The sequence below is a fragment of the Equus caballus genome, chromosome 2 (genome assembly GCF_041296265.1).
Source record: "Equus caballus isolate H_3958 breed thoroughbred chromosome 2, TB-T2T, whole genome shotgun sequence".
Classification (NCBI taxonomy): Eukaryota; Metazoa; Chordata; class Mammalia; order Perissodactyla; family Equidae; genus Equus; species Equus caballus.
Window position 1 is genome coordinate 31,441,171 of NC_091685.1, and position 27,491 is coordinate 31,468,661.

At 50.8% G+C, this 27,491-nt stretch overlaps 1 protein-coding gene across 1 annotated transcript in view; it reads left to right on the forward strand.

Annotated features, from left to right (window-relative positions):
- The window catches only part of TCEA3 (transcription elongation factor A3), a 32,236-nt gene that overhangs the window by 2,402 nt on the left and 2,343 nt on the right, over positions 1 to 27,491 (forward strand). The window contains exons 2-10 of the mRNA XM_070260744.1: positions 2,853 to 2,915; positions 3,710 to 3,815; positions 4,287 to 4,428; positions 9,072 to 9,134; positions 16,760 to 16,923; positions 17,073 to 17,128; positions 20,022 to 20,177; positions 25,306 to 25,452; positions 27,129 to 27,200. Of these exons, the coding sequence (XP_070116845.1) occupies positions 2,853 to 2,915; positions 3,710 to 3,815; positions 4,287 to 4,428; positions 9,072 to 9,134; positions 16,760 to 16,923; positions 17,073 to 17,128; positions 20,022 to 20,177; positions 25,306 to 25,452; positions 27,129 to 27,200 (969 nt within the window). The remainder of the gene's footprint in view (positions 1 to 2,852; positions 2,916 to 3,709; positions 3,816 to 4,286; positions 4,429 to 9,071; positions 9,135 to 16,759; positions 16,924 to 17,072; positions 17,129 to 20,021; positions 20,178 to 25,305; positions 25,453 to 27,128; positions 27,201 to 27,491) is intronic.

Here is a 27,491-nt window from a genome sequence, read left to right on the forward strand (position 1 = left end):
CGTTGCAGCTCAGGCGGAGGGTTTACTGCCTGTTACAGAAGTCCCAGCCCTTAGGGCTTTGTCAGAGGCTGTGAGTGTGCACCCACTGAAACAGCTTCAAACGTACCCACCACCAGCAATCGCAGCTACACGCACATGTAATTACACACAACAAACAGCTACACACACGCAGCCACACACAGAAGTTAAACACACAGCTATGAGTATAACTGCATATGAGACGTGGCTACTGACTCTGACATGACAGACACACTGACCATTATATTTACAGAAAGACACGCAAGGACGACTGCACGCCTGCACACAACACAGCTACACCCAGCCAGGCAAAGCTACAGACTTAGCCAACAGCCACACTTACGCATTCAGAAGTTATAACACAGGCATCATCCCACAAAGACAAATAGACCCATTGGGCTTCCAGCCACTACATACAGCTCCACCCCGGACCAGAAATACCATCAGCTACACATCCCATACGTGCATGCAGAGAGACACACCTGGCAACACTTGCACATGGCTTTGTGAGCCTAGCTACAACGAGGGCTCAGGGCTATTCTCCAGCATGACCCAGTTATATACAAATTCTTTTTTTTTTGGTGAGGTGAGGATGATTGGCCCTGAGCTAACATCCCTTGCCAATCTTCCTCCACCCAGTTATATAGTGTGACATACAGAGACACACGCCCAGTGGTGAGCTGGAACTGGCTTAACACCGATTGTTAAATTTTTAGGAATTTTGCAAGCCGGTTGTTAAATACAACCATTGTTTTAAAAACTAAAGTATGTGCTTACAATTAAATAAATTATATTAAAAATAACGGTAATAAATACTCCAAAATCATCACTTCCCAATTATTTTTCTACATTTCACTGTCACCTATGGTCTAGAGGTGATTTACATCTATTGCATCGATATGGTGGAAATACTATATAATGGTGTGCTACTGCCCATCTCTTCCCAGCACCTCCTTTGGGGCCAGCTGGTTGGTTGCTTGAAATTGGCCATGGGAGCAGTATTTACACCATAGAAATTGGCAAACACTACAGATCAGAGGTTTTTCCCCCTTGAGAATTATTAAACATTGAGCAACATACCACTGCACTTAGCCATGTTGATATTCCTTGACGGGACACAGATCTATGTTCATACCTACACAGTTTGTATAGTGGTTCCAGCCCAAAAGGCCTGAGTTTGAATCCCAGCTCAGTTCCTGTAACTTTGGGCAAATGATTTAACCTCTTTGTTTCTTGGATTCCTCTTCTGTGAAAATGGGGTGATAATTCTGTGTGGAAAAAAAAAAAAAAAAACGGCACCCTAATAGTCATACCTAGCTCATAGGGTGGTCGTTGTGAGAGTTAAACAAGATAATGTAGGTAAAATACTTAGCACACTGCCCAGCATATAGTAAGCCTTTAATTACTGGCACACACAGAGTCATGCCCTTAAGTGTACATGCACACAGGTCACACTTTTGAAAACACACTGTGAGCCCAAGCTAAGGGAGGCTGAGGACTGACAGAGGGCAGATCTTGGGACATGATCCAGGAAGCTTGGCAGGGCCGGGGTTGGCAGCTGGAACCCCACAGTGGGGCCAGGGCAAGGGGCATACAGGGCACGGTCGGCTCGTGCTCCCCAGGAAACTGATCTCAGGACAGGAGACTGTGGTTGGCTTCTAGGAAGCGGGTGGGAGAAACGACAAGGCTGAAATGAGTCAGAGGTTGTTCGGGGCCTGGCAGCCAGCAGATTTTCACATCTGAGTCCCCTTTCTGAACCCCCCCCCACCCCTGCTCTCCCCTCCCGCCTTCTGCTTTCTGCTTTATTCATTCACTGAGGGACCCCTGGGCTGTGTGCTGAACCCCGAGGCCTCAGAGATTAAAACAGTCCTCCTTATGCGAGAGAAATGAAAGTATATGTCCACACAAAGACTGTACGTGAATCTTCCTAGCAGCTTCATCTGTAATAGCCCCAAACTGGAAACTGCCCACAAATCCTGTCAACAGATGAATGCATAAACAAAGTATGGTATATCCATGCAAAGGAATACTACTCGGCAATAAAAAGGAGCTATTGATCTATGCAGCAACGTGGATGAATCTCAAAATAATTCATGCTGAGTGAAAGAAGCCAGACAAAAGAGAGTCCGTTACAGTACAGAAAATCCTTAGAAACGCAAGCTCCTCTCTAGTGTCAGAAAGCAGAACGGTGGGGGCCTGGGCCTGGGGTTGAGGTGCAAGAGGGGTGTATTAGAGAGAGGCACAAGGAAGCTTTTGAGGATGATGGCTATATTCTTATCTTGATTTTGGTGATGGTTTTATGGGTGTATGCGGATGTCAAGGCTCATCAAATTCCAGCCTCCATATGGGCAGTTTATTATTGGTCAATTATGCCTCAATAAAGCTGTAAAAAAAAAAAAGAAGCCGCCATCCTCACCCTGTAGAAACTCCCACTTGGGAAGTGAGGGGAGGAGGATACAGACACAAAAGCGATAACAATAAACTGTGAAGTGATTAATTTTAGAGAAGATGGGGAAGGGGAGAGCATGCCTAGTAGAAAGAACAGCTGAACCACCCGGAGGGCTCAGGGCTGGACACTGGCTCAGAGGGACTTGGACCCAGCAGGGTGGTGGGAGATGAAGTTAGGGAGCTGGTCTGGGGCAGAATCTTTTCCTCCTCTCTCCCTCTCTGTCCCTTGCCTGTCCTTCAACCACTTGTCTGCCCATATCCTGCAGCTGGAACAGTCTCTCCCATGCCTCCTGCCCGCCTCTCTCCCACCAAGACCACACAGTGGTCAGAGAGGGGCCTGGGGCAGAACCCACCGCCCTTGGTCCTCACCTTGTGGCCTTCCACAGGAAGGGGCCCTCGATCTTCTGAAGAAGCTGAACAGCTGTCAGATGTCCATCCAGCTACTCCAGGTGAGGTGGGGGTGGGAAGCCCTGGGGGCAGTGCCTGGCGGGTGGGGGGCGGGGAGACCTGGGGAAGGGAAAGACTCTGGGGGTGAGGGAGGGAGACCTCCAAGAGTGGGACCTGGGAGGAATTTCTGAGGGGAGGGTCGGTGGGAGGGGGAGACCTTGAGGCGCTCTGAGGGTGGGGCCTGAGGCATCTGCATGGGAGCGGGGTACCTTCCAAGGGGACCCTCTGGCTCTGAGAGAAAGACTGATTTGCTGTCCTCAAAAATCTCAATTCTCAAGGCCCTGGGCCTGTGGAATCCAAGAGGCCAGTGATCCACGGAGAGGGAAAGGCCCCCATTTTTAGATCCCGCCCTGTGTTGCCCATGTAGCCCCCAAACATTACCAGAAGCTCTTGGCCCAGAAAAAAAAATTGAAAAAATTGGCACAGGCCCAAGCTGTAGCCAGAGCTGTGTCTGGAGCTGAAACTCGAGCTCAGAGACACCAGGGGGTGGGGGATGGGGCGGGGTCCTCGTCACCAGCCAAACCCACCACCATCACCTCAGCTTTTCTCCAAAGCCGCAGTTATCCCTCAGTGCAGGGGGCTGGGCCTTCCTTGGGCACTGGACCTCAGTGAGGGCACAGGTCAGGGCCCCAGTTATAGGATCAGGTTAATTACCTCAGCCACAGGTCAGAGCTGGGGCTCTGGAGAGGCTGAGGCTGGGGGAAGGGGTGGTTGAGCCGGGGCAGGTCCTGCCAGTGGGGGCAGCCCGTTCCGTGTGTCCATTCCCAGGCCAGCTCCTAACCCTCTCGCTTCGCAGACGACCAGGATTGGAGTTGCCGTTAATGGGGTCCGCAAGCACTGCTCAGACAAGGAGGTGGTGTCCTTGGCCAAAGTCCTCATCAAAAACTGGAAGCGGCTGCTGGGTGAGAGGGGGGGAGGTTGACTTGGGCCATGTTTTCCTCCCTGTATCTGGGTTGAAACTATGCCTGGCAGGCACTCAGCGTATGTCTGTTGAGTGACTTAACAAATGACAGATGGCCTCAGGTGGGGAGTCCATGTTTGTGTACGCAAGTGCAAGATTTGTAGACGTGTGAGTTTTGTGTACATGTGCCTAGGCACGATCTCTGTGTGCTTGTGTGCTTGTATGTGTAGCACGTCTGTATATACACATTTGTACAAGTATGTGCCTAGGTGTGTGCACATGTCTTTCTGTCCTCTGTGTGAGTGTGGATTTGCACCATATGTGCAGATTGTATATGCATCTTGTGTATAAATTTATATTTGTGTGTGTGGCTGTCCCTGACCCTGCCCTTTGCTTTTTCCTCCCCAAAGCCGTGCTGGGTCCTGCTGAGACAAAGCTGAGTTGAGGAACAATGCCACCCTTTTGTTTTCAGACTCCCCCGGACCCCCCAAAGGAGAAAGAGGAGAGGAAAGAGAAAAAGCAAAGAAGAAGGAAAAAGCGATTGACTGTTCCGATTGGAAGCCAGAAGCAGGCCTTTCTCCACCAAGGAAAAAACGGGAAGAGCCCAAAGACAGGTATTTTTTCTGGGATGGAGAGAAAGGGGCCAACACTTGTCACGTCCTCTGCCAGCAGCTCTGTGCATATAACTTCGCTTAATCCTCACCCCCCCCCAGGAGGTGGTTATTGTTATCTCCTAGGGGGCCCCCTCTGGGAGTCTTCTTTGGCTCAACCAGACAGACTCACAAGACCCCAGAAGGCCTCCTTGGCACTGGCGTCACCGAGAAGGAGGCAGGGACAGGAGACAAAGATGTGCTGTGCCAGCAGGGCAGCCTCAGGTGTTTCTCATCAGCCAGAGTCCTCACAGGGGCCGGCACCGTGTCCAGAGCTATTCTCTGACCCAGGCAGATGACAGCCCAGCTGCAGGGAATGAGACTGCAATGGATGGGAACCCCCTGACTTAGAAGCCCCATGGCCCAGATGCTATAACAGTCCCGGCGACAAAGCTTCCAGGATCCCAGCAAGGGCGAGGACCAGTTGCAAGATTCACGGCACTCGGGGCAGCCTCAGAAGCTTTGGTTTTCTGCTAGTTATTTATAGTTCGCTCATAGCGCTTCCTGTCTAGACGTAAGTTACCCATCAGGGGTCGTTGGCACCATCAGCGTTGTTTCCTAGTAACAGCTGACATTCCACCTTTGTCAGCGATGAGGGAGCTGAAGGTTGAGAGCCAGGGCTTTCCCAAGATCACACGGCCATTATGTGACAGAGTGAGATTCCAGTCTTCATCTGTCAGACCCCAGACCTCTGCTGAGACAAATAGAGCGGTTGTTTGTCTCAACTTCGTGCCCGTTCTCTCTTGCCCACCCCAACCAGGGTCCCCAAAATTGCATGGCTTTCCAGGGCCCAAATGTCTTATCCATCATGGTAGATAACAACCTTTATGCATATAAAAATAAATCCTACCTACTCCCTATGTGACTAGACAAATCACTTAACTTCTTGGCGGGGCGGGGGGAGTCTTGTTCATCTAATAGATAAGGAAGTGGTATGAGATAAAACTGAACAGTATCTGATGGTACTAGATAATACGAGATAGTATGGACAATACCATCTGTGATACATCAGCATTTTTATCTTTTTTTCTTTTCTTTTGTCTGCTTTTTCTCCCCAAATACCCCCAGTACATAGTTGTATATTTTAGTTGTGGGTCCTTCTAGTTGTGGCATGTGGGACGCTGCCTCAGCATGGCCTGATGAGTGGTGCCATTTCCGCGCCCAGGATTCGAACCGGTGAACCCTGGGCCGCCCAAGCGGAACACGCGCAGTTAACCACTGCACCACCAGGCCGGCCCCACTGCAGGTGTTTCTGAAACATTTTTTCCTTTTTAAATGAATGCTTATTATAATCCTGTAAAATAAGTGTTCTGCAGAAAACACGCTGTCGGAGGAGTGATTCTTGACCAGGAGGGAAGTGCACCCCCACCACACTACTCCCATTTTTCGCTGTAAAAATAACTTAGAGCAGAGAGGATGCTCCGTATCCTGCGATGCACAGAATAGTCCTGCACGCTAAAACCATTTTCCTGGGATGTGGAATTCTTGATGCCAGCTCACCGCCCACAGCTGTGAAGCTATGAAGTGCAGCTGTCACTGTGGCTGAGCAGAGTCGTGACATTGTCTCCCCACCTTTCTGGGAGGATCGAGTCGGCAGGGGTCCCGTTTCAGCTCAGTTAGGGAACTTCCTTTCTTTTTAGTTTTCTTAATAATTCACTATCGTTATTTATTATATAAACACTATAACCACATTATTGAAATTTGACATAAAAATGAAAAGTATTTGTCCTCAGTATACCACTTCCAACAAATGAAACAGCTTTTATTTTCCTCTTCCCTCCCAGTCCTGATCTACTTACGCACGTAATTTTTCCGTTCCTACAGGCAGAGCGTACAAACGATTACGTCCCTGTTTGTTTATCTTCTTGTTGTATTCTAAGCAGTTTTTCATGTTCCTGAATATTTTTCATAATGATCATTTTCAGTAACTGTGGAATATTTCTGGTTTGTTCTAAAAAGAAAAGCAATGAGGAAGGGCCAGAAAAGGCTGAGTCTCGGGGTAGAGGGTCCTGTCTTCCCTTCTTCCTCTCACTGCACGAATTCTGGCTTTCCGCTCTGGCCTGCACCTGCCATCCCCATGGGGCACTCGGGGAGGAACCCGACAGAGGAGCACCCAGGGCCTGGTGTGGGATTGCAGCGGGATGTGGAGGAGGGTCTCTCTTCCTCTCTCCCCCTCTGCGGCCTCCCCGTGTGTTTAAGCCGGGGTGAAAGTCTGGAGCTGGATGGGTCTGGTCCGCAGGATAATTAAGGCCAGCCCCTGAAGCTGCCTCACCCACTGTCTCCCAGACCACGGAGAGGATGAGGTGGGAGCTAGAAATCCATGCAGGAGCATCGCACAAGCTGGAAAACAGGAAATCAGATGCCTGGGATTATGGAGCCTGGAGGACTTCGTTCTGCTGGGAACTGCTGTAGGGTTGTAAATGATGTAATGTCTTCTTCCCAGGCAGCCCCGAGGTGTAGGTCAGCTTCTCCCCGCTTGACAGGTGAGGGAATTGATGACCTGCCCAGGGGCAGGGTGGGATAACAACTCATGTCATTGCCTCTCTTTTTTTTTCTTTAGGAAGATTAGCCCTGAGCTAGCTACTGCCAATCCTCCTCTTTTTGCTGAGGAAGACTGGCCCTGAGCTAACATCCATGCCCATCTTCCTCTACTTTATACGTGAGATGCCTGCCACAGCATGTCTTTTGCCAAGCGGTGCCATGTCTGCACCCGGGATCCGAGCCACTGAACCCCGGGCTGCCGAGAAGCAGAACATGCACACTTAACTGCTGTGCCACAGGGCCAGCCCCCGGTGCCTCTCTTTTTAAATTATAAGTGTTATATATGTTTGTGTGCATGTAGGAAAAGATCTGGAAGGAAAGACATTAAACGCATAGCGGTTACCTCAAGAGGTTTCTTTTTCCACTTTTTAAGTTTTTATATTTCTGTACTTTTCGACTTCACAGCAGTTGGCAACAACTTTTTACAGAGCAGCTCCTCTGAGCCAGGCATCATTCTGCTTGCTTGGGATACATCAGTGAATGTATTAGATCAGGTTCCCCAGAAGCAGACCCTGACACATGGAGTCAAGTGCAAGGGGTTTATTTGGGACGTGATTTCAGAAAATGTACAGAGGAGTGAGGAAGTGAGACACGGAAGGGAAGGAAGCCAGCACGCGGTGTGTTCGTGAGCAGGTTACTGCTGTGGGTGACCAGGGCTTAAATCCTACTGGGGAACAGTGGAGAACACACCTCAAGGTGGCCCACGTGAGGGACAAGGCAGCCGGGGTATTGATCCGCCAGTTCCCACGTGTCTGGTTGAGGGCTGCTCCTGGGGTCATTAACTCCCCAGCACTTCCAGTGCAGAGGCCCAAGGGAGCTTGTAGAAGGAAGCCCTTGGGTCCCAGCGCTGGGAGAGTGAGTGCCGAGGGAACATGGGTGTGGCACAGACAGCGTCCACCACAACGAACAAAACCCACCGAACAAAACCCGCCGAACTCTGCTCTTGCAGAATTTACATGGGGAGTGGTCAGACAATACATATAATAAATAAGCAAATTCTCTAGTGTGTTAGCAGGTGACACATGCACTGGAATTAAAAGGAGAGCTGGTAACTGAGGTGGGGAGTGGGAATTAACAATTTACAAACAGATTAATTTTGTAAAACTGATAAAAGAAAAATGCATTCTGTATCATAAAAAGAATGGAGCTACGTGCATTTTGGAAAATGGGGGGAAACATTTCACTTGTAATCCCATTGCTGTAATATAACCATGGTTAGCATTTGGGTGTATTTTCTTTCGATCTAGGCATTGGTTTTCTTGCATGACTGTAGGCACAGCACACATCTAATTTTGTTTTTTTGTTTTTTGGGTTTTTTTGAGGAAGATTAGCCCTGAGCTAACTACTGCCAGTCCTCCTCTTTTTTGCTGAGGAAGGCTGGCCCTGAGCTAACGTCTGTCCCCATCTTCCTCTACTTTATATGTGGGACGCCTACCACAGCATGGCATGCCAAGCGGTGCCATGTCTGCACCCGGGATCCGAACCGGTGAACCCCGGGCCACCGAGAATCGGAACGTGTGAACTTAACCGCTGCGCTACCGGGCCGGTCCCTGCACGCATCTAATTTTGTACCCTGTTTTTTCACTTGCTCTTTTAACCCAGCTCTTCTATCTTCAAGGCCTACGTGCTTCTCCTCTCTTCCTCCTAAGGTGCCTGTGAGGGTGACTGAAGCCAGTCTTCTCCAGGTCCTCATGAGAATAGGCAATCCTAGGAATTCTAATCTCCGTGGGCCCCACTAGCCAAAGCCTGCCAGATAGCAAGGAGGAGAGGGGCCTGCTGAGAATGTCATTAATAACCAGTAGTACATGACGTAGCACATGTAATGTATCTGGTGCGTATTAGGTTTCCTTCCTTGTACTGCTTCACTGGATGGAGGGCAGGTGAGGGTGGCCAGCCAGCACTGCCTGGAGCTTCCTCTCCCGGGCAGCTGTGGTCCAGGTAGGCTCCACCATCCTCACTCCAGCAGGCCTGGCTCCGGGATGCTTTCTCCCCAGCCTCTGAACTCTGTAGATCAGTGCTGATGCTGGCCTACGAGAGAGTCTCATCTCCAATTTCTCTTCTTTCAGGAGAGACTCTGTGGACTCCAAGTCTTCGGCCACCTCCTCTCCAAAAAGGCCGTCGATGGAAAGGTAAAGGAAGCCATGGACTTCTCCATCCCCAAAGTCCTGTTCCATGTGTGTCCCTCTCTCTGCTTTAACGGAGGAAGCCCAAGGCAGAGGAGAGGAGGAAACCTCATACATCATGTTGCCTCTGAGTCCTAGACCCACACAGTAAGACTGTGAGTTCTCTGGTCGATTAGCCGCGTGTGTCATGAGTAAGGCCCAGGAATGGAGGCTCCAGTGTCGTCCTGGTTCTAGACCAGTGGTTCTCAATGAGGTTCATTTAGAAATTTGTGGAGGTATTTTCGGTTGTCACTATGACTTGGGGGTTATTTTGGTCAGCTTGGACCGCTATAGCAAAATATCATAGACTGGGTGGCTTAAACGACAGATGTTTCTTTCTCACAGTTCTGGAGGCTGGAGAGTCCAAGATCAAGGTTCCAGTCAATTCAGTTCCTGGTGAAAGCTTTCTTCCTGGCTTGCAGACAGCTGCCTTCTCTCTGTGTCTGCACGGGAGAGAGAGAGGGAGAGACAGAGAGAGGGAGCACTCCAGTCTCTCTTCCTCTTCTTATAAGGACATTAATCCCATCACCGGCCCCCCTCCTCGTGACCTCATCCTGACCTGATTACTTCTCAAAGGCCCCGCCTCCAGGTCCTATCACACTGGGAGTTAGGGCTTCCATTTGGGGAGGACACAGACATTTAGTCTGCAGTGGGAGTGAGGGAGGAGCGCCACAGCATTTGGAAGGCAGTGGCCAGAGACGCTGAATGTCCTGGGATGTGAAGGACAGCCCTGCATAACAAAGGATCGTTCTGTCCCAAAATGAAACACTGACCACTAATCCATTTCTGGGTTTGATGCTGTAATGAAAACATTCGACATTTGTGTAAGGATTTATACCTCCAGGCTCCTCTCCTGACTTTGACTGTGGCCTTGACGTCTCCTGGCTCCATCCCATAATGCATTCTCTTTCTGAAGCTCAGTCGAGCAGAATATGTTTGTCTTTCCAGCAGTTGTGCCATTTCCTGCTGGGTCAGTATTGGGGGTGGGCCACCCAAAGGGACAGAAGCAAGTCCTGTAAATTCACCTTATCCCCTACCCGGACTGGCTCCTGCACTCTCTGCTTCTCTATTATTTCATCTTTCTCTTCCATGCATGCATGCATGCATGCATCCATCCACCCATGCATTCATTCAGTGAGCACATTTGTTCAACACCTTGCAAACTCAACGTCCTCCGGGGGTCAAGGGCTTGTGCACACACTGGGTGACTAGAGGAGACCATGGCAAACTGGAGAGCACCTGCCCGTCTGAAGGGGGCGCCCACTCCCCAGCCCCAGCGGCTTGTTGCTTTGTAGAAACCAAAGTCCAGCGCTCCACGTCTTCCAATTTTTTAAGGAAAGCTGGACATTTAGATTGTCAGAGGACACTCCCAACTTTAAATGTTGGCAGCACATTCCTATTTTTCTGAGACACAGTAGAGCAAACAAAGCACATTTGTAGCTAGCCAGTTTGTGACCCCTAAGGCCAGGCAGAGATTTTAGACTCAGATCTCTTCCTTGGTACAGCTAACCACTAGTGTAGAAGCAGAAGCGAAAATGCTTGTTTTTTGAAGCTGTAAAACAATGGGAACATAGGAAGAGTGTCTCAGTATGACTTGAGAAGTCACAGGAGATTTCATGGAAGAGAGTGTGTGCTGAGCACTGAAAGCTGAATAGGAGTTTGCCGGTAGACAAGCCAAGAGAGGACAGAGGGAATACGCGTGCAGACGTGTGGCAGGATGAGCGAGCTTGGTGCTCTGGGAACTGTAGCTGGAGTCCCGGGGAGCAGACCATGAGGGGCATCCCTGTGACAGGGAAGAAGGCTGCTTTTATCAGCTGCCCTTAGGACCCAGCTGTCCGAATTGGTGCACTTTTTTTTCTCACCGAGCAGTTATGCTTGCTTGGCGGTGCAGTAACCGAAATGCCCTCGAGGTGGCGCGCAGGAGCAGCGAGCCTCCAGGTGCTTCTGCTCTGACCTGGGGCGGGAGCGTCTTCTGAGGGCTTGGCGGTGTCAGACCACAGGCTGGTGCTGGCGCTGGCACATTCAGGGAACAGAAGGAAGCTGTTGATCAATCCAGACCCCCGCCCCCACTCCAGTGATGCCCTCTCTGCAGTTTGGCACAGTTCCCAATCGTGTGCATTGAAAGCAGAATGAGCATGGCTGCCGGATATGCCACCCAGACACGAATTCCAGCCAGCCAGCCAGCCAGCCAGCCAGCCAGCTCCTAGCCAGGAGGAGGGACCCGGACTGGGAGTGCCCTGCCAAGGAGGTGGGGGGAAAATGAAGCAAGCAGCCTAGCCTAGGCCGCATAAGGGGACTCTGGAAAACCCTCTGCCTTTTAGAGACGCGGTGAGATGTGTTGAAAAGAATTTGGGAGGCAGGCGGACCTACGCTTGTGGTCTGACTCTGCCATTTGCAAGTTCGATAACCTTGAACAAGTAAGTTCAACTCTCTGAGCCTCAGTCTGTTGATCTGGAAGGTGGGTATAATTATGACCTCCTCTCAAGGTCACTGTGGGGCTCCAATGAGGTAATGAAATGCTTAGCACTGTTTGTAACCCGTGTGAGTGCTCAATAAATGCCTAGTGCTTGGTAACAATACTCGCACTTAACGTGGTAATCTCTGTAAGTTTCCTAATCCTTCGTTACTGGAATTCTCTTAGGTGCTTCAATTTCTCAACAACTCTATAAGATGGGTACTATGGTTATCCCCATCTTACACATGAGAAAACTGAGGCAGCTATAGGTTAAGGAACTTTCCTAAGGTCACATAGCTACAAGGTGGTGGCGTCAGGCTTTAAACCTGGGAGTTTGGCTCTGGAGCCTGGGTTCTTAATTAATATGCCACCTCAGGGTAGGCATTCCCCAAAGGACCAGTTCTCGTTGTTGTTTGTTATTATGACTCCTTCCTAGCAGCTTGCTCCAAGCTCCCCCTGGTGGTTCCCCACAGCTGGGTCCTGGACCTTGAGAGTGTGGTGATGGGGCCCACGGGTCAGTGAGGGGCGGTGCCTGGAAGAATCTGGGACTCCATCCCAGGTGTGGGAGATGGGATGGCCCAGGTCATGGGAGTTGACAGATGCTGGCTCAGAGGGAGATCCTTCTCTTAAACTCAGGGAATGGAGCCACTGGTCTTCCAAAGAGGACCTGTCCCCTGCCCAATTCAGCTCTGCCTAGACCCCCTGGACGTGCCTTTCACCTCTTTGTGGCCAGCTCCCTCAACTCATCCTGTATTCATTCATTCAACGAGGAGTCATCAGGTGCCCACCTAGAACTGTTGCAGGTGCCGGAAGCCAACGGGGTCCCTATACGCTGGAAGCTGTAATCTGGAGATGGAGGCAGACAATGTTTATAAACACATAAACAAGTTAATTATAGACTTGGATCAGTGCTATGAATGAAAGAAATCAGGTCACGTGCTAGAGAGTTACAAGCAGGAACAGTGCACTTGGCCGCGGTGGTCAGGGAAGGCCTCCCTGAGGATGTGGTATTGGAGCCGAGGCCTGCCTGGCAGGAAAGCACCCGTCACAGGGGAATCTGGAGGAGAACGAGCCTTCCGGGAGGAGGGACCAGCCAGCACAAAGGCACTATGCCGGGAGTGACTGGGGTGTTTGAGGAACAGACAGGAGCAGCGAGGGGGAGGGGGCTTCAGTGAACCCTGCCCTAGGGGACTTGGCGTGAGATGAGGTCAGGGGCGAGGCAGGGCCAGATGTGCAGGGGCTGGAAGGCCATGTGAGAAGTTGGAGTTTATGCTGAAAACAGCTGGAAGCCATTAGCAGGTCAGAAGCAGGAGAATGCTGGGATCAGCTGTGAGTTTTTGAAAAGGAAATTGACGGTAAGGGGGCAAGAGGATGCAGGGCGAGCAGCTTCTGGGCTGTTGTGGCTGTTGTGGCTGAGAGCCTGGGGCAGGGACGGGCTGTGCAGAGACGTTGGTTCTGGTCGCAGGCAGCCCCTTAGATCAGAGTTTATACCATCCCAGCCTCTCACCCCAGCTTTCCCTCCCGCTGAAATCTGACTCCAGGGAGAGTTGGTTGGAGCTCAGCTTCGCTGTCCCTGTGCCCTGGCTGCCAGGCCACCCAGTTGTCAGGGTTGGGTAGAATCCAGGGTAAGTTCATCTAGAACAGTAAGGTTCAAACTGCATTAACAATTAAATAAAAGCTAGGGAATCCCTCTGGATGAGTTTTTGGGGATTCAAAATGTCAACCTTATGAGAGCCTTCCCTCCCCAGACCACCCCCGCCCCCCTCCCGCCCCCGTGGCAGCACTGAGACAGCTTTGAGGAGCCTCAGAGCTCCAGAGAACACAAGAATCCCGGCAGTCCAAGGGTATCTGTGGTGAGAGAGGGCATCCAAGGTCAGGTGAAACAGCAGGGGTTGGAGGACAAAGAGGTCACTGGCAGAATCCACACTGAGGGGTGCTCGGGGGGCTGTTGAATGGGATTCTCTTATAACCTCAGGTTTGTAGCATTGAGAAGCCTGGGCTCTTCAGTCAGCTTCACTCTCAGACACAATTCCTTGGGGCTGAAAGACTGTCAGAAGCCCAGCGTCCTCTACAACCATAGCTCCAGAGCTGCCTGGTGTGGCTGCCCAGGTTGTCCACTGTGCAACTCCAAGGGGTACACAGGTGACAATGCGAATGGTGCCCCCTGGAGTTAGGAAATGCGTCAGCCTTTTGGGCCCTTCCACGAGGGCTCAGTGTGGGAAGACCCTGGAGTGAAGGAAGGACCCTCATTTCTTCAGCTCCGATGAGTCGGTTTTTCCTAGGAGGCATGAGGGTTGGCTGGCAGATCCTGATGGGTTACTGAAAGATGAGACTGGGGAACAGCCAAGAGATGAAGGCAGTGACATCTTGAGTACTGGGCCCTGTCCCCAAGAGTAGTGCAGAGGCAGCTCTGGAAGGGAGGGAGGTGTGAGACTCTCACAAAGTCACTTCACTTCCCAGTGCTCCATCCCCTCATCTGTAAAATGGGGCTAGTCATGTGTGAGTCTCAGGGTTAGAGAGAGGAACGCATAGCAAACAGTAAGTGGTGGCCTTTGTTATTACCATCCTTCACAAGCCCCAGAGTCTGTCCACATCCTCTCTCTCCAGCTCCCTCACGCTCACGCTCCAGCTGCCCTGAGCCCCCCAACATTGCACATACAAACCATGGACTTCCACGCTTCCAGGCATTTCTGCCAAGAATGCCCGCTCCTCTAGTGCGCAACTCCTACTCCCCATCCCTTGCTGAATTTCTTGGACTGAATTGCACTGTAGTGTGTGACCTGTTTGACCTTTCTTAAGCCCTGGCATCGTGATGCTTGTTGGCATGGGCCGCCTCTGGGATGCGGGAGGACGACGCCTCTTGTGACATCGCCCAGCACTCTCTTCATGAGGACCTGAAAGGGACCACCGCCAGTTGGAGTCTGAGCCTTGACCCGATTTTTTGTGGTTGCATGCATCAGTACTTCATTCTTTTTTTTTTACTTTTTTTATTGTGGTCAAATACAAATAACAAAGTTTTCCATTTTAATCTTTTTTTTTCAGTCTGAGAAAAAAGATATTTTATCATTTCAAATGGATTAAGATTTACCAAATATATAAAACAGATTAGTTGTCATTGCATATTTCAGGTTTGATGGCTGCTCTCATTCATTACACTTATTATATAGATTTTTCTATTGCGGTAAAATAGATGTAACATAAAATTTACCCACTTTAGCCATTTTTAAGTGCACAGTTCAGTAGTATTAAGGAGTAGTATTAAGGACATTCACATTGTTGTACAACGGTCACCACCACCCGTCTCCAGAAGTCCTTCATCATCCAAACTGAAATTCTGTCCCCATTAAACACTAACTCCGTTCCCCTCTCCCCAGCCCCTGGCAGCTGCCATTCTGCTTTCTGTCTATGAATCTGACTACTGTACGTACTTCATATAAGTAGAATTGTACAGTTTTTGTCCTTTTGTATCTGGCTTATTTCACTTATAATGTCTTCAAAGTCCATACATGTTGTAGCATGTTTCGGAATTTCATTCCTTTTAATGGCTGAATAATATTCCACTGTATTATATACCACGTTTTGTTTATCCATTCATCTCTCAATGGATACTTGGGTTGCTTCTACCTTTTGCTGGCACTTCCTTGAGAACAGGAGGACAGGAAGCCTGTCTGAGCCATCAACACCGAATGACCACTCATGCTCGTCAGTGTTAAAAAACAAAAAACAAGAAAAGAGTTTCTCATTATACAAGTTGATATATTCTTCATAGAAGATTTAGAAAATATGTATAAGCAAAAGAAAAAGATTTAAATCTCCTATAATCCCATCTTGGAGAGAGAATTATTATGAACGTGGTGTTGTGGTCCGAATGTTTGTGACTCCCCCCCCCGCCCCCGCAAGTTCATGTGTTGCAGCCCCAAACCCCAATGTGACTGTATTTGGAGACAGGGCCTTTATGGAAGAAATTAAGGTTAAATGCGGTCATAAGAGTGGAGCCCTGATCTGATAGGATTAGTGTCCTTAGAAGAAGAGACACCTGAGAGCTCGCTTGCTCTCAAGAACGTGGCCGTCTGCAAGCCCGGAAGAGAGCTCCCACCAGAAACCAAATTGCCCACCACCTTGATCTTGGACTTGCGAGTGTCTAGAAGTATGAGAACTAAGTTTCTGTTGTTTAAGTCTATGTTCTGGCGGCCCAAGCCAAGACACGTGGTTATCCTTGCAGTCATCTGTGCATCTATGCATATGTATATTTGTGGTTTTTTAAGCCAAAACCAAAATGGGATTATTCTTAGGAAGTGTTTCATAGGAATTAAGAGCATAGGCGTTGGAATCAGACAGACCTGGGTTTGGATCTTAGCAGGGGAACTTTAAGCAGATCTCAGCAGTGTAACTCTCTGTTCCCTCAGCTGGAAATGGGGACAAGGAGAGCCTCTCCCTCCGAGAACTGCTGTAGGATTAAATTAGAAAAAGCTGCTGAAGTGTGGCACAGTGCCTGGACATGGCAAGAGCCCGCTCCCCATTCCGTAATGGTGGTAATCGTTTGAATGGTGATAAATTCACTGCCCACCAGACTGTGACGTCCTTGAGAGAGGGAGCTTTTCTCACCTGTCTGCTTTCTCCCTTGTCTTTAGCAAAGTACCTGGAGAACAGGTGCCCATCAATATTTATTGAATGAGCAAATGAATGGTTCAGGGAGAGCCTGGGGAGAGAGCAGCTAGCGCGGTGCATGATGAAGGGACTGTCGTCTGGTTACTGGCGTCGTCGTTTCCCTGTTCTATAACCAGCAGGGTGTGGTGGTTGGTTAAGGGCCTGGTATCGCAGCTCAGCCACCTGGGTTTCACTTCTGCTTCTACTCGTTTCCAGAGGTGTGACCTGAGTCAAAGTATTTTACATGTATCTTTCTCTAAAATTCACTTTAAAACGCAACTCTAAAATGAGGGTAAGAATAGTGTCAACCTCATGGGGTTGTTATGAGGATTAAATGAGATGATCCATGTCAGGTGTCTCAAATAGTACCTACCTCACAGGTTTGTTATGAGGCTTAAAGGAGATCATCCATAGAAACATCTAGAATGGTGCTCAATAAATGCTTTATTCGCTTAATGTCAAAATGACCATTACTGATTGTCATCCTCAGATCAAACAGCAGCAAATCAAAAGCGGAGACCCCCAGAACACCCAGCAGCCCCTCGAGCCCCACCTTTGCCCCCTCCGTCTGCCTCCTGGCGCCTTGCTATCTCACGGGGGATTCTGTCCGGGACAAGTGTGTGGAGATGCTCTCAGCGGCCCTGAAGGCGGAGGGTGAGAGGGCCTGGGTCAGGGGTGGGGAGGGAAGGGCTTCCCAAGGGCAGAGGAGCTGCGGTCTTGCTCAGCAGTGGGAGTGCTGCAGTGCCCGGTACAAGCAGGCTTCACTGCCAAGGTCATGTCTCTGTTTGCCGAATCTCTTTCAGATGATTACAAGGACTATGGAGTCAACTGTGACAAGATGGCATCAGAAATTGAAGATCATATCCTTGAGTTGTGCTGGGGCTGCGGGTGCTGGGCTGTCAGCAGCAAGTCCCCCTGGTGCCAGGGACCCAGGACAATGAGGGAGGAGGGGAGAGGCTGGGGCCGGCCCCCTGCTGTGCCCCCGAACTGCATTCTAGCTAACATTTATTAAGTCTCGCACCTGCCGGCCTCTAGCTCAGCTCTTTACGAGCAGCGCCTCATTCAGTGTTGCAGACAGTCCCACATCGTAGGTCCCCCGATGTACAGGTGAGGTAACTGAGGCTCCGAGAGGTTAAGTCACTTGCCAAAGCTCGTACAGCAAATAATAGTGGCAGAGTTGGCATCTGAACCCAGAAAATGTGACTCCGGAACCTGAAGGCCCAACTGCTGTGCCAGACAGGCGGTGTCACAACGTGCCTGGGTTGTGACATCAAGTGTCAGAGCAGACAGAGAGGACAGCATTTCTCCTGCACAGCCTTTCCCTCTCTTCCATCCTCTGAAGATAACAGCTCCCCTTTTTGACCCCTGAATATGTACCAGGCACTGTGATGGGCAAATGACACTTCCTACCTCTGTTAGCTCTCACAACAGTCTCTGTGAGGCAGGGGCTGGTGTTCCCATGTTGCGGATGAGGAAACTGAGGCTCAGGAACCACTGGTTGTCAGAGCTGGCCTGAAACCTTGGTCCTTGGATTCCGTGCCCTGAGCTCTTTCCATGTGCCCCCTTCTCCCACTATCTGAAAGGGGCCTTATAGACGGCGGGGTGGGAGGGTGACCACCTGTGTGATATGGGCCCATTGCACCAAAAGATTTTTGTCTTGGGGAAAATACTCCCTCCGCACAGTGCCCACTGGATGAAGGCATGGAATTTCTTTTACCGGAGGCAAAGCTTTGCATGTCAGAGTGACGTGAAGGGACGGGGACAGAATCCCCAAGGGAGAGGGGGTCTGATGTCACAGCAAGGTGTGAGTGACCCTTTGGAGGCCTCTGGGCTCTGTCTGGGGAGCTCAACTGGATCTGCTGGGGAGGGGTGGGGCCCCCTCTGCAGACAGCAAACTTGCCTGCCTGAGGCTCACCCTAATATCCTCCAGCACATCTCCTGGGAGTTTCCCTCCGCCGTCATTAAATTATTAACCAGCGTGTCTTGAGCTGTCCAACTCCTCACCAGGTACATTTTCATAATTTCCAATTAATTCAGGAACACAGAGCACAAGGTGTCAGAACTATCACGAGCTTCATCTTTGTTTTCTCCAGAACAGTTGTCCCTCCAAGGAGTCCGTTCCACCTTCAAGTATGAAACAAAGGTGGATGATCCGGTGCTCAGTTCCACTCGCAGTCCACTCTCAGCCTTCCTTCCTTCCCCCTCCCCTGGAGGAGAGGAGATCAAAGCTGCATCAACCCTTTCGCTCTTTGTTCTGACGTGGTGGGAGGTCACGGGGAGGGTAAGTTTGGGGGCTCGAATGCTCTGTGTCCAGAAAAGGTCTGTCCTCTTTGGAGCGACCCTGGACTAACACGGCAGCCGTGGGGCTCGCATGCGCCCCTCTGAGGGGTCGGTGACCCCGGGTCCTCGCTCCGCCCAGTCCTCCCCTGTGATCTCAGGAAATGGAGACAGAGTCAGGAAGAGGCGGATGGACGCACTGCAGCCCCCTGTCCCCACCTGCCAAGCGGATACACGCCACCCAGAATCCCAAATACAGATTTTTAAACAAACTTTTTGACTTTCAAATACATTATGGCATATTCCTTCTTTTCACATTTTTGTTGTACAAACGTTAAAACAACAATAACAGAAAAAATAAATAACACCGTATTCCCTCCCACCACTTCTAGCCAGTCAGCTATTTCCAGTTTTCGTATTCCCTGCAGTCTCTTTCTCGAATATGGTTTTTCCCAGCAAAGGCTTTGTCTTCCTGATTCTGTTTGGCTCAGGAGCCCAAGAAATCGCGGCTGTGTGCCCTGAGCTCCTCCAGAGGATGGAGAAGGGAGGCGGGGGTGGGAGGCCTGTCTGGGATGCAGTGTCTGCACAGAGGACTCACTGTGGTTGGTGGCCAGGGGTGACTTCCTGCTGGGGGAGTGAAGAGAGCATTACTGTTAGGAGGGCATCTGGCTTCCAGCCCCGTCTCTGCCGGGAATTTGCCCTGTGACCTTGAGTGAGGGCCTGCACCCTTTTTAAGCCTCAGCTTCCTCATCTGGTAATGAGAGAAGTACCTGACCAGCCATTCCCAAAGTGGGTTCCATGGGATGGTAGTAGGTAGTAGGGAAACGGGGCGGCAGGTTCTATGCTCTGATATATTGGGAACACCAGATTAAACAAAACTCAACCATTTCTTTATTGCAATACTTCTTAGAGCCTTAAACATGTGGTTCCTAATCTTATGCTTTCTTCTGATGACTGGACTCATAACCTCCAGAGGCCCTTCCAAACTAGAGGTCATCTTTGTCATTGTCGTCATCTTCCTCATTGTCATCATCTTAGCAGCCCTTGATTTTGAGCACTTGATATGTCCCACACACCACCCTCGTGCATCATGTGGCTTAGCTCACTGAACCTCATTACAGCCCTATATTTTATACATAAGGAAACTGAGGCACAAAGAGGTCATGTGACCCATGTGAGATCACACAAGAGGCACAGACAAACCCAGGATGCCCATTCGTGGGGTCCCTGACACCACAGTGCTTGCTACCACCTGAGCTCACCATGGAGGCTGTTTCCTGTCCCTGATACATGGCTGACCCCAAATGTCCAAATGAGATTCCCCACTTGGGGAATCAGAGGTCACAAAGGTGCCCGGCCCCTGTGCAAGTCCAAGGAGAGGAATAGATGGCCCTGGGGCTCCTTGGGCTTCTGGGAGAGGCTCCCCATCCTTCTCTGCCCCTCTGCGCATGGCTGGCTGGCCCTTGACCATGTCACATATCTATCAGGAGCTCAAGAGCACAGACATGAAGTACCGGAATCGCGTACGCAGCCGAATCAGCAACCTCAAGGACCCCAGGAACCCCGGCCTGAGGCGGAACGTGCTCAGCGGGGCCATCTCCGCTGGGCTCATTGCCAAGATGACGGCAGAGGTGAGGGCCGGGGCATGACCTCTGCATGGGCGGACAAGAGGCCAGGCCCTTCCAGCTTTGTCCCAGTCTGAGAGCCAGTGGCTTGTGACTCAGTGCAGATAAGCCAGAGGGCTCTTTCAGCCAGACCATCGCAACTCCCCATCCCTCGGGCTTCTGGCCCATCTAGAGAGTGAGCACAGCCGATCTGTATTGGGCACTGGGCTGAGTGCTACAGGGACATTGCCGGTTCTATCTTCACACCAGCTGAGGTAGAAATGTTTATTATCCCCCCTTTACAGATGGGAATACAGAGGCTCAGACGGGGGAGCTGGTTTGCCCCTGCCCACAGCTAGAAAATGTCGAGACCAGGAAACAAGCTGTCTGCCCCAGAGCCCCACTCTCCCCTGCTTTGTGATCTGCCTTTCTCTTCTGCCTTGTCGCCCAGTTCTGTGGCCGAGCCAGGATAGGAGTCCCTGTCTCCGTGGAGCACAGGGTGAGGGGGAGACACACGTGTTTACAAAGATGTATAATCAGAGGTGGTGCCATGATGGAGCCACCGTGGAACTTCCAGGAGGGAAGGACTGACCCAGCTCGAAGGGGACAGTACGGGAAGGAAGAGGGAGCAAGCCCGTTTGAGGAGGTATAGTGCAGTGGTTAGAAGCTCAGAGGCTGTGCCAAACTGCCTGAGTTTGAATTCTGCCCCTGCCACTTAGCTGTGTGATCTCAGACAAGCTCCTTAACCTCTCTGCGCCTCAGTTTCTCATCTGTAAAATGGGAATGATAATAGCTATCTCACGAAGGATTGAACGAGTTAATACGTGTGACGTGTTTGGAAGGTGAATACCTGTGGAGCCCTCCCCAGAACTGGTACATGATAGGCTCATTTGCTGACCGTTGCCTGCAGCCTTCAGCACCATGCTATGAAAGGGGAAAATTATCCCCATTTTATGGGTGAGAAGACTGAGGCCACACACAATTAGTAAGTGGCCGACGAGAGTTTGAACCCAGAGCTGTTTACTTGAGAGCGCACACCTTGAAAACGCCTTTTGCACGCCATCAGGTGCAAGTGGCCCTTTCCTGCCAGAGCTCACGGAGGGGTTCCCGCACGCACCTGGAGGCCCGGGAAAGAGGGCAAACGCAGGGGGTCCTGGGATCTGGGTGTGCCTCAGGGAGCCTGGGACCCTCTGTAACTGCTGGCCACGCTGGGCCTCTGTGTGTCTGTGGTGTGTGTGGTGGGGGAGTATGATATGTGTGTGTGTGGTGTTTAGTGTGTGTGATGTGTGCGTATTTAGTGTGTGTAGGGGGTGTGCTATCTAGGGTATGTACGTACATTTTTCTGAGGAGAGAGTTCACTGCTTTCCTCAAACACCTGAAGCAAGAGTGAGCCCTGGCTTTAGGAGAAAATGGGGAACTTGGCACAGGTGGACCCGGGTTATCTTTCTGCTTAATTTAAAATATCTGATTTTTAGGCAACTAGTGTTATATGCCCAGAGTTACAAATTGCAGCCTGGCCTTACAGGGAATTCTCCTTCCCTGCATGGTGAAGCTGTGACTTTTACGGAAACCCAGGCTTGTGTTTCCTTCTCTCTGTCCCCACTCTGTGGCTCTGGGGTCCCTCTGCTTCTCTTTGTGTGTGTGTCACGGCAATGCTATCAAGAGACTGTCTTACAAGGAATTCCAGAGACGTTGGGAAACCAGGCCCTGCAGAAGCAAGAGCAAGATGTAGACAGAGGTTTGAGCCAAACACAGCACATTCCCAGAAGCTAGAGGTCGGAATGGAGCTGGGCGTCTGGATTAGGACAAAGACAGGCCCCAGAAGTCCCAGCAAAGCAACTGCGAAAGCCAGACGTGGGCGAAGTCAGGCCCCATCCGAGGACTGTTCACTGGGACAGGACAAGAGAATTGAGTGACCAACCCAGGCCCAAGAAGAGGCTGACCAGGCCAAGGGGAGCAAGCCAGGAACTTGCCAGGCCCTCCACAGGGACTGCCAGGGCCAGCCCTCAGGGACCCGGCCTCCCCAGCAACCCAGGCAACGGATGCCGAGACCTTCATCCTCGGGTCATCTTTTACCCCAGGCAGCAAGTTTCTATAAGAAATGTAGGACCATTTTTCCTCCAATAAGAAAAATAACAGCTTGGGTTTGGGCTACTTGCTGTGCTGTGGCTCAGAGGACAGGGAGCCCCCAGCAAGGAGAGCATGGGACGGCGGATGCCCGTGTGGGTGGACATCCCTCTCTGCATCCTCAGTCCCCCTGGCTCCCTTCTTGTGTCTCTTTCCTCGTCCACCTCATTCCCTCATTCTTCTCTTTTTTCCTCTCTACCTGGATGTATCAAAGAATGTCACAGATTCTGAGATTTCCTTTAGAGCTGTCGAGTGGACACACTGTCAGCCCCGCAAGAAGAGGATTTTGTCTGTTCACGGTTCATCCCGCATTGAGACCAGTGCCTGGCATGTCATAAGTGCTCAACAGATATTTATCAGATTCACATTTGGGGCCCTTCTCTAACCGTGGATACAACGTGAGGCCAGTGTCATCTCCTACCCTTATTTTCCTCATTTTCTACATCACTTACTTTATGTGTCTTAATACTGCCTGCTTCCAGAGGAGGCAGGGCAAGATAGGTAAATGAACTGGTGAGTGAGTGGGTAGGTTTTTCTGTTCTCTGTTTCTTAGCTGGCACACAAGACTCTCTTTCCACAATCCTACCCCACACATGTCTCCCACACTCCTCACCTTGAAACTACCCCAAATACCCACCCCCAAATATGTTATTCTTGTCCTCCGATCTTTTGTGTGTGTGTGTGTGTGTGTGTGAAGAAGCTTGGCCCTGAGGTAACATCTGTGCCAGTCTTCCTCTATTTCGTTTGTGGGACGCTGCCACAGCATAGCTGATGAGTGGTGTGTAGGTCTGTGCCCAGGATCTGAACCCGTGAACTCTGGGCCGCTGAAGCGGAGGGTATGAACTTAACCACTACACCACGGAGGAGCCGGCCCTGCTCTGGTCCTTTGTGTCTCCTATTCTCTTTGTCTGGAATGTGCCATCCCCCTTGGGAAGTCCTGCTTATCTTTCAAGACTAGTGAAGGTGTCAGCTTCTTTCATGAGCCTTCCCTGTCCCCAAGCAGTTAGCCAGGTACTCTAGGCTCCCCCTGCACTTTGTAAACTTTTGCTTTAGCACTTTATCTTGCAATCTTGTGTAAATGCCTGGCTGCTCTGCCAGATTAGCATTACCGGGAAGAGGAACCAAATCTTTATGTCTGGATCTTTAGGGTTTAGAGGGCGGGGTGTGCTGCAGCCGGCTCCTGCCAGCTCGAGCGATGAGTCTGTGTAGCTGTTGCCAACTCTGCATTCAGTTACAACACATCAGTACCTTGAAATTGGCCATGGTTGGAGTATTTACACCATGGAAATTGGTAAATGCTACAAATCAGGTACCCCTATAACCAAAGTTGGTTTACCAGCACACGAATGCAGTTAAAGGCATGCAATAAATTGACATCGGATACATTTTCAATGAATGGATGCATTATGCTCTAGAAAGTCCCCCCAAGTTAAAGTCAGCTGCTTGTTTATGTGGCCTCTCCTTGATTGGCCCTTCTATATAGCCCTGCCATTGGTTAGGATCTCGTCCTTGAATTTAACACAGTAGGATTTTTTTTTTTTTTAAGATTTTATTTTTTCCTTTTTCTCCCCAAAGCCCCCCGGTACATAGCTGTATATTTTTAGTTGTGGGTCCTTCTAGTTGTGGCATGTGGGACACCACCTCAGCATGGTTTGATGAGCGGTGCCATGTCCGCGCCCAGGATCCGAACCGGAGAAACCCTGGGCCGCCAATCGGAGCGCAGGAAGTTAACCACTCGGGTGCGGAGCCGGCCCCGTGTAGGACTTAAACGTTAGTGTGTGCCAGAATAACTTGGGGGCACTAGTAAGAATGCACATTCCTGGGCCTGCCTTTAGAGTTTTAGATTCATAAGAATCTGCCTTTTATCAAGAAGCCCAAGTGGTTATAACGCAGTGGTCAGCACACTAAAATCATTTATCCTTTGTGCCAACTCTGTTCTCCATGGTTTAAGGGGTCAGGATAGATAGCAACAATGAGAATGTTTAGCCAGTACCAAATCCTCATTTTTTTTTTTAAAGATTTTATTTTTTCCTTTTTTCTCCCCAAAGCCCCCCGGTACATAGTTGTATATTCTTCATTGTGGGTCCTTCTAGTTGTGGCATGTGGGACGCTGCCTCAGCGTGGTTTGATGAGCAGTGCCAAGTCCGCGCCCAGGATTCGAACCAACGAAACACTGGGCCACCTGCAGCGGAGCACACGAACTTAACCACTCAGCCACGGGGCCAGCGGCCCAAATCCTCATTTTAACCTTAGCCATCCTCCTTCCCCCCAAACCAACCCCAACTAGAGCTCTCCCCACTTTGAGTGTCCCAGCTCTCTGCTGTCCTCTTGCAGAGGTTTGAGGGGAGTCAAATGGCCAGGAAGATGGATAAAGCAGGGAAGGACCTGGATAACACAGACACTGAGTGTCTGCAGTGAGCTGAGGGGAGACAGGAGGCTGTTCTGTAGGAACTTATGGAAAAAGACACTCTCTGATGCTTTCACAGGTGAGCCGTGAGCTCTGCGAACCCAGGAGCTTCAGCTCCTGCTTGGGTTGGGGGTAGCAGCAGTGTGTCATGGAGAGTTGAGACCAAGGTTCCCACCAGGCAGAATGGACTGGGCATTGATCACAGCTCAGACAGGCACTGGGTCAAGTCCAGGCTGGAAGGATAGGGGAACATCATAGATCTGGTGGTCAGTATTGAAGTCAGCTCAAGCAGGAAGGTTCAGGCAGGCACCCAGGTCCTGGCAGGCAGGCCAGGCACCAGATCTGAGCAAATATACACAAGAGTGTTGATCTTGGGGTGGAAGCCGTTTGCCTTCTGCTCTCCTGTACACGCCCTGCCGTGCTTGGCCAAGTCAGAGCCCCCAGGTTTGACCTTCACCTGGAGGTGGAATGGGGAACTCTTGTATAGCCAGTCCTCCCTCCAGCTCCTTGTACTCAATCTAACACATTCCCCACTCCTCTGTTCAGCCTCTCTAGAAACTGGGTGTAGGGCAAGGGTTATGGGGCTCCCTGGCCCTAAAGGGCAGACTCGTTTCTCTCCAGGAAATGGCCAGTGATGAGCTGAGGGAGTTGAGGAATGCCATGACCCAGGAGGCCATCCGTGAGCACCAGATGGCCAAGACAGGCGGCACCACCACTGACCTCTTCCAGTGCAGCAAATGCAAGAAGAAGAACTGTACCTATAACCAGGTATGAGGGAGGAGGCCACGGGGGCCTGGATGCGGAGACCCAGGGAGAGCTGAGGGAAGAGCCAGAGGGGAGGAAGGGCTAACAGCCAGGCTTCAGACAGAGGGCGCGTCTTGATACACCAACATGGTGCCCCTGTGGCTTGTGGGATATGTTCTCCTGCACGTACGGTCACCCAGATTTGTGTCTATGAGGCTTGGCAAGGGTGTGCTGGCCTGCTCTGAAGCAAAAATAAGAGGAACCAGAGTAACAGGGCGCAGAACTCCATAGAGCCACGGAAGGTTGGAAGAGAACCTAGCAATATAAAAGCTCCCACATTTTACACACTGGGAAGCTGAGGCCCAGACAAGAGACAGGCTTTGCAGCTTTGCCCAAGGTGTCAAGGATGGTCAGTGGCAGAGATTGTAATAAACGCAGATCCAGACCTTTCTGCCTGCAGCACAGCCAACGTGGTCGGTAAAGCCTGAGGTATTTAGCCTCAGTTCTAAGGGTGAAGAGTATTGCCTCAAAGTAGGGAGGCACAGAAGGCTGTGGAGGTCCCTTCTCTGAAAGGCTTAAACCAGAGAACTGACTCCAGTTTCTGAGGTGCACACATTATGCCCTTGGGGCACCAATATTCTTGAATTCTAATTAGTGCCTAGTCTTTCTGGAACTCTATTCATTCCCCCATCTGCTGGGAAGCGAGATTTATGAAGAGCACCTTGCCCGTGGGGATGTGCGGCTCCAGCAGAAATACAGTCAGCCTTGCCATTCAGGGGGACGCCCTCGGAGAATTCTGACTCCAGAATTTGGAGATGTTTGCACAAGCTCCTGCTCCCTTCCAAGCACGTTTTCACGTGGAGTGATGTGTTTCCCGCACATCGTCTCCCACCAGGAGTAAACTGTCCATTAGCAGAGTTTTCTCTGCACAGAGAAACCCCAATATTACCCCTCCTCAGGTGTCCTTGCTCCCCAGTGACAAGGCTGTGCTAAGCTGTGTCCTCCTGTCTGACCGCTGGGCTCACTCAGCTGGGGGACTCCCTCCCACTCCACGGAATCCCGGGTGACATCCCTCATGGCTGTGTGTCAGCAAAGTAACAACTCGCTACATGTCATGGCCATCCAGGGTTGGCTGTAGAAAATCAGAACAGCCATGGTTAAATCTGGAAGTGCCAGGGGTTTCCTGCACCTGAATGGTTTGGTGACGGGCATGAGAAACTGGAAAACGTAACGTTAACTAGTCCCAATGATCTTCAGATCCCTTTTCCTCCCTGGGCCTCAATTCTTCCAGCTGCAAAATAAGAAACAAACTAGATGATCTCTAAGGGGGTTTCCAGCTCACAAGTTCTGATCAGTGAGGCACATCCAACAGGGTGTGTTCAGAGCAGGGTCAGGAACCTCCTGCAGGAGATGAATCTTGAGGCAAGAGAAGAGAGATGGGTCAGAGGATCAACAAGAGTGAGAATGCAAAGGTCAGGCGGGGCCAGTGAGATCCTGGAAGTGCGCTGATGGACCTGTGAGAGGAGGGGAAAGTACACCTGATGGAGTTCTCAGTGATAAGGGTATTGCCAAAGGGGGTGGGAATAACAATGCCAAGCTCTGGGATTTGGACCTACTACCACAGACAGTGGGAGCCATGGCAGGTCCTAGAGCAGGGGAGTGACATCATGAGCGATTCTCGTGCTCTCTCTGTCTCTCAGGTGCAGACACGAAGTGCTGATGAGCCCATGACTACCTTCGTCTTATGCAATGAATGTGGCAATCGCTGGAAGGTCTGTATCTTTCTCCCTCTCCTGTCATTCACAGATGCTGCCTCACATAAGGAGGAGCATATCCACGGCCCAGAAGGGGCCTCATACATGGGGGGCTGCGCCAGCCTGTGCAGAGTGGGTCTGCAGAGCTGGAGAGAGTGGTGGGTTGCTGTTGAGGAGGCGGGGAGAGAGTGCATGTGTGTGTGTTTTGTTTTGGAAGGCACCCAGCAAGGGTGGGGGCAGCAGCCCACATTTTATCACAGGATGGGCAGGTCTGTCATTTGAGCACAGATGCAATCAGCCGCCCGCCCG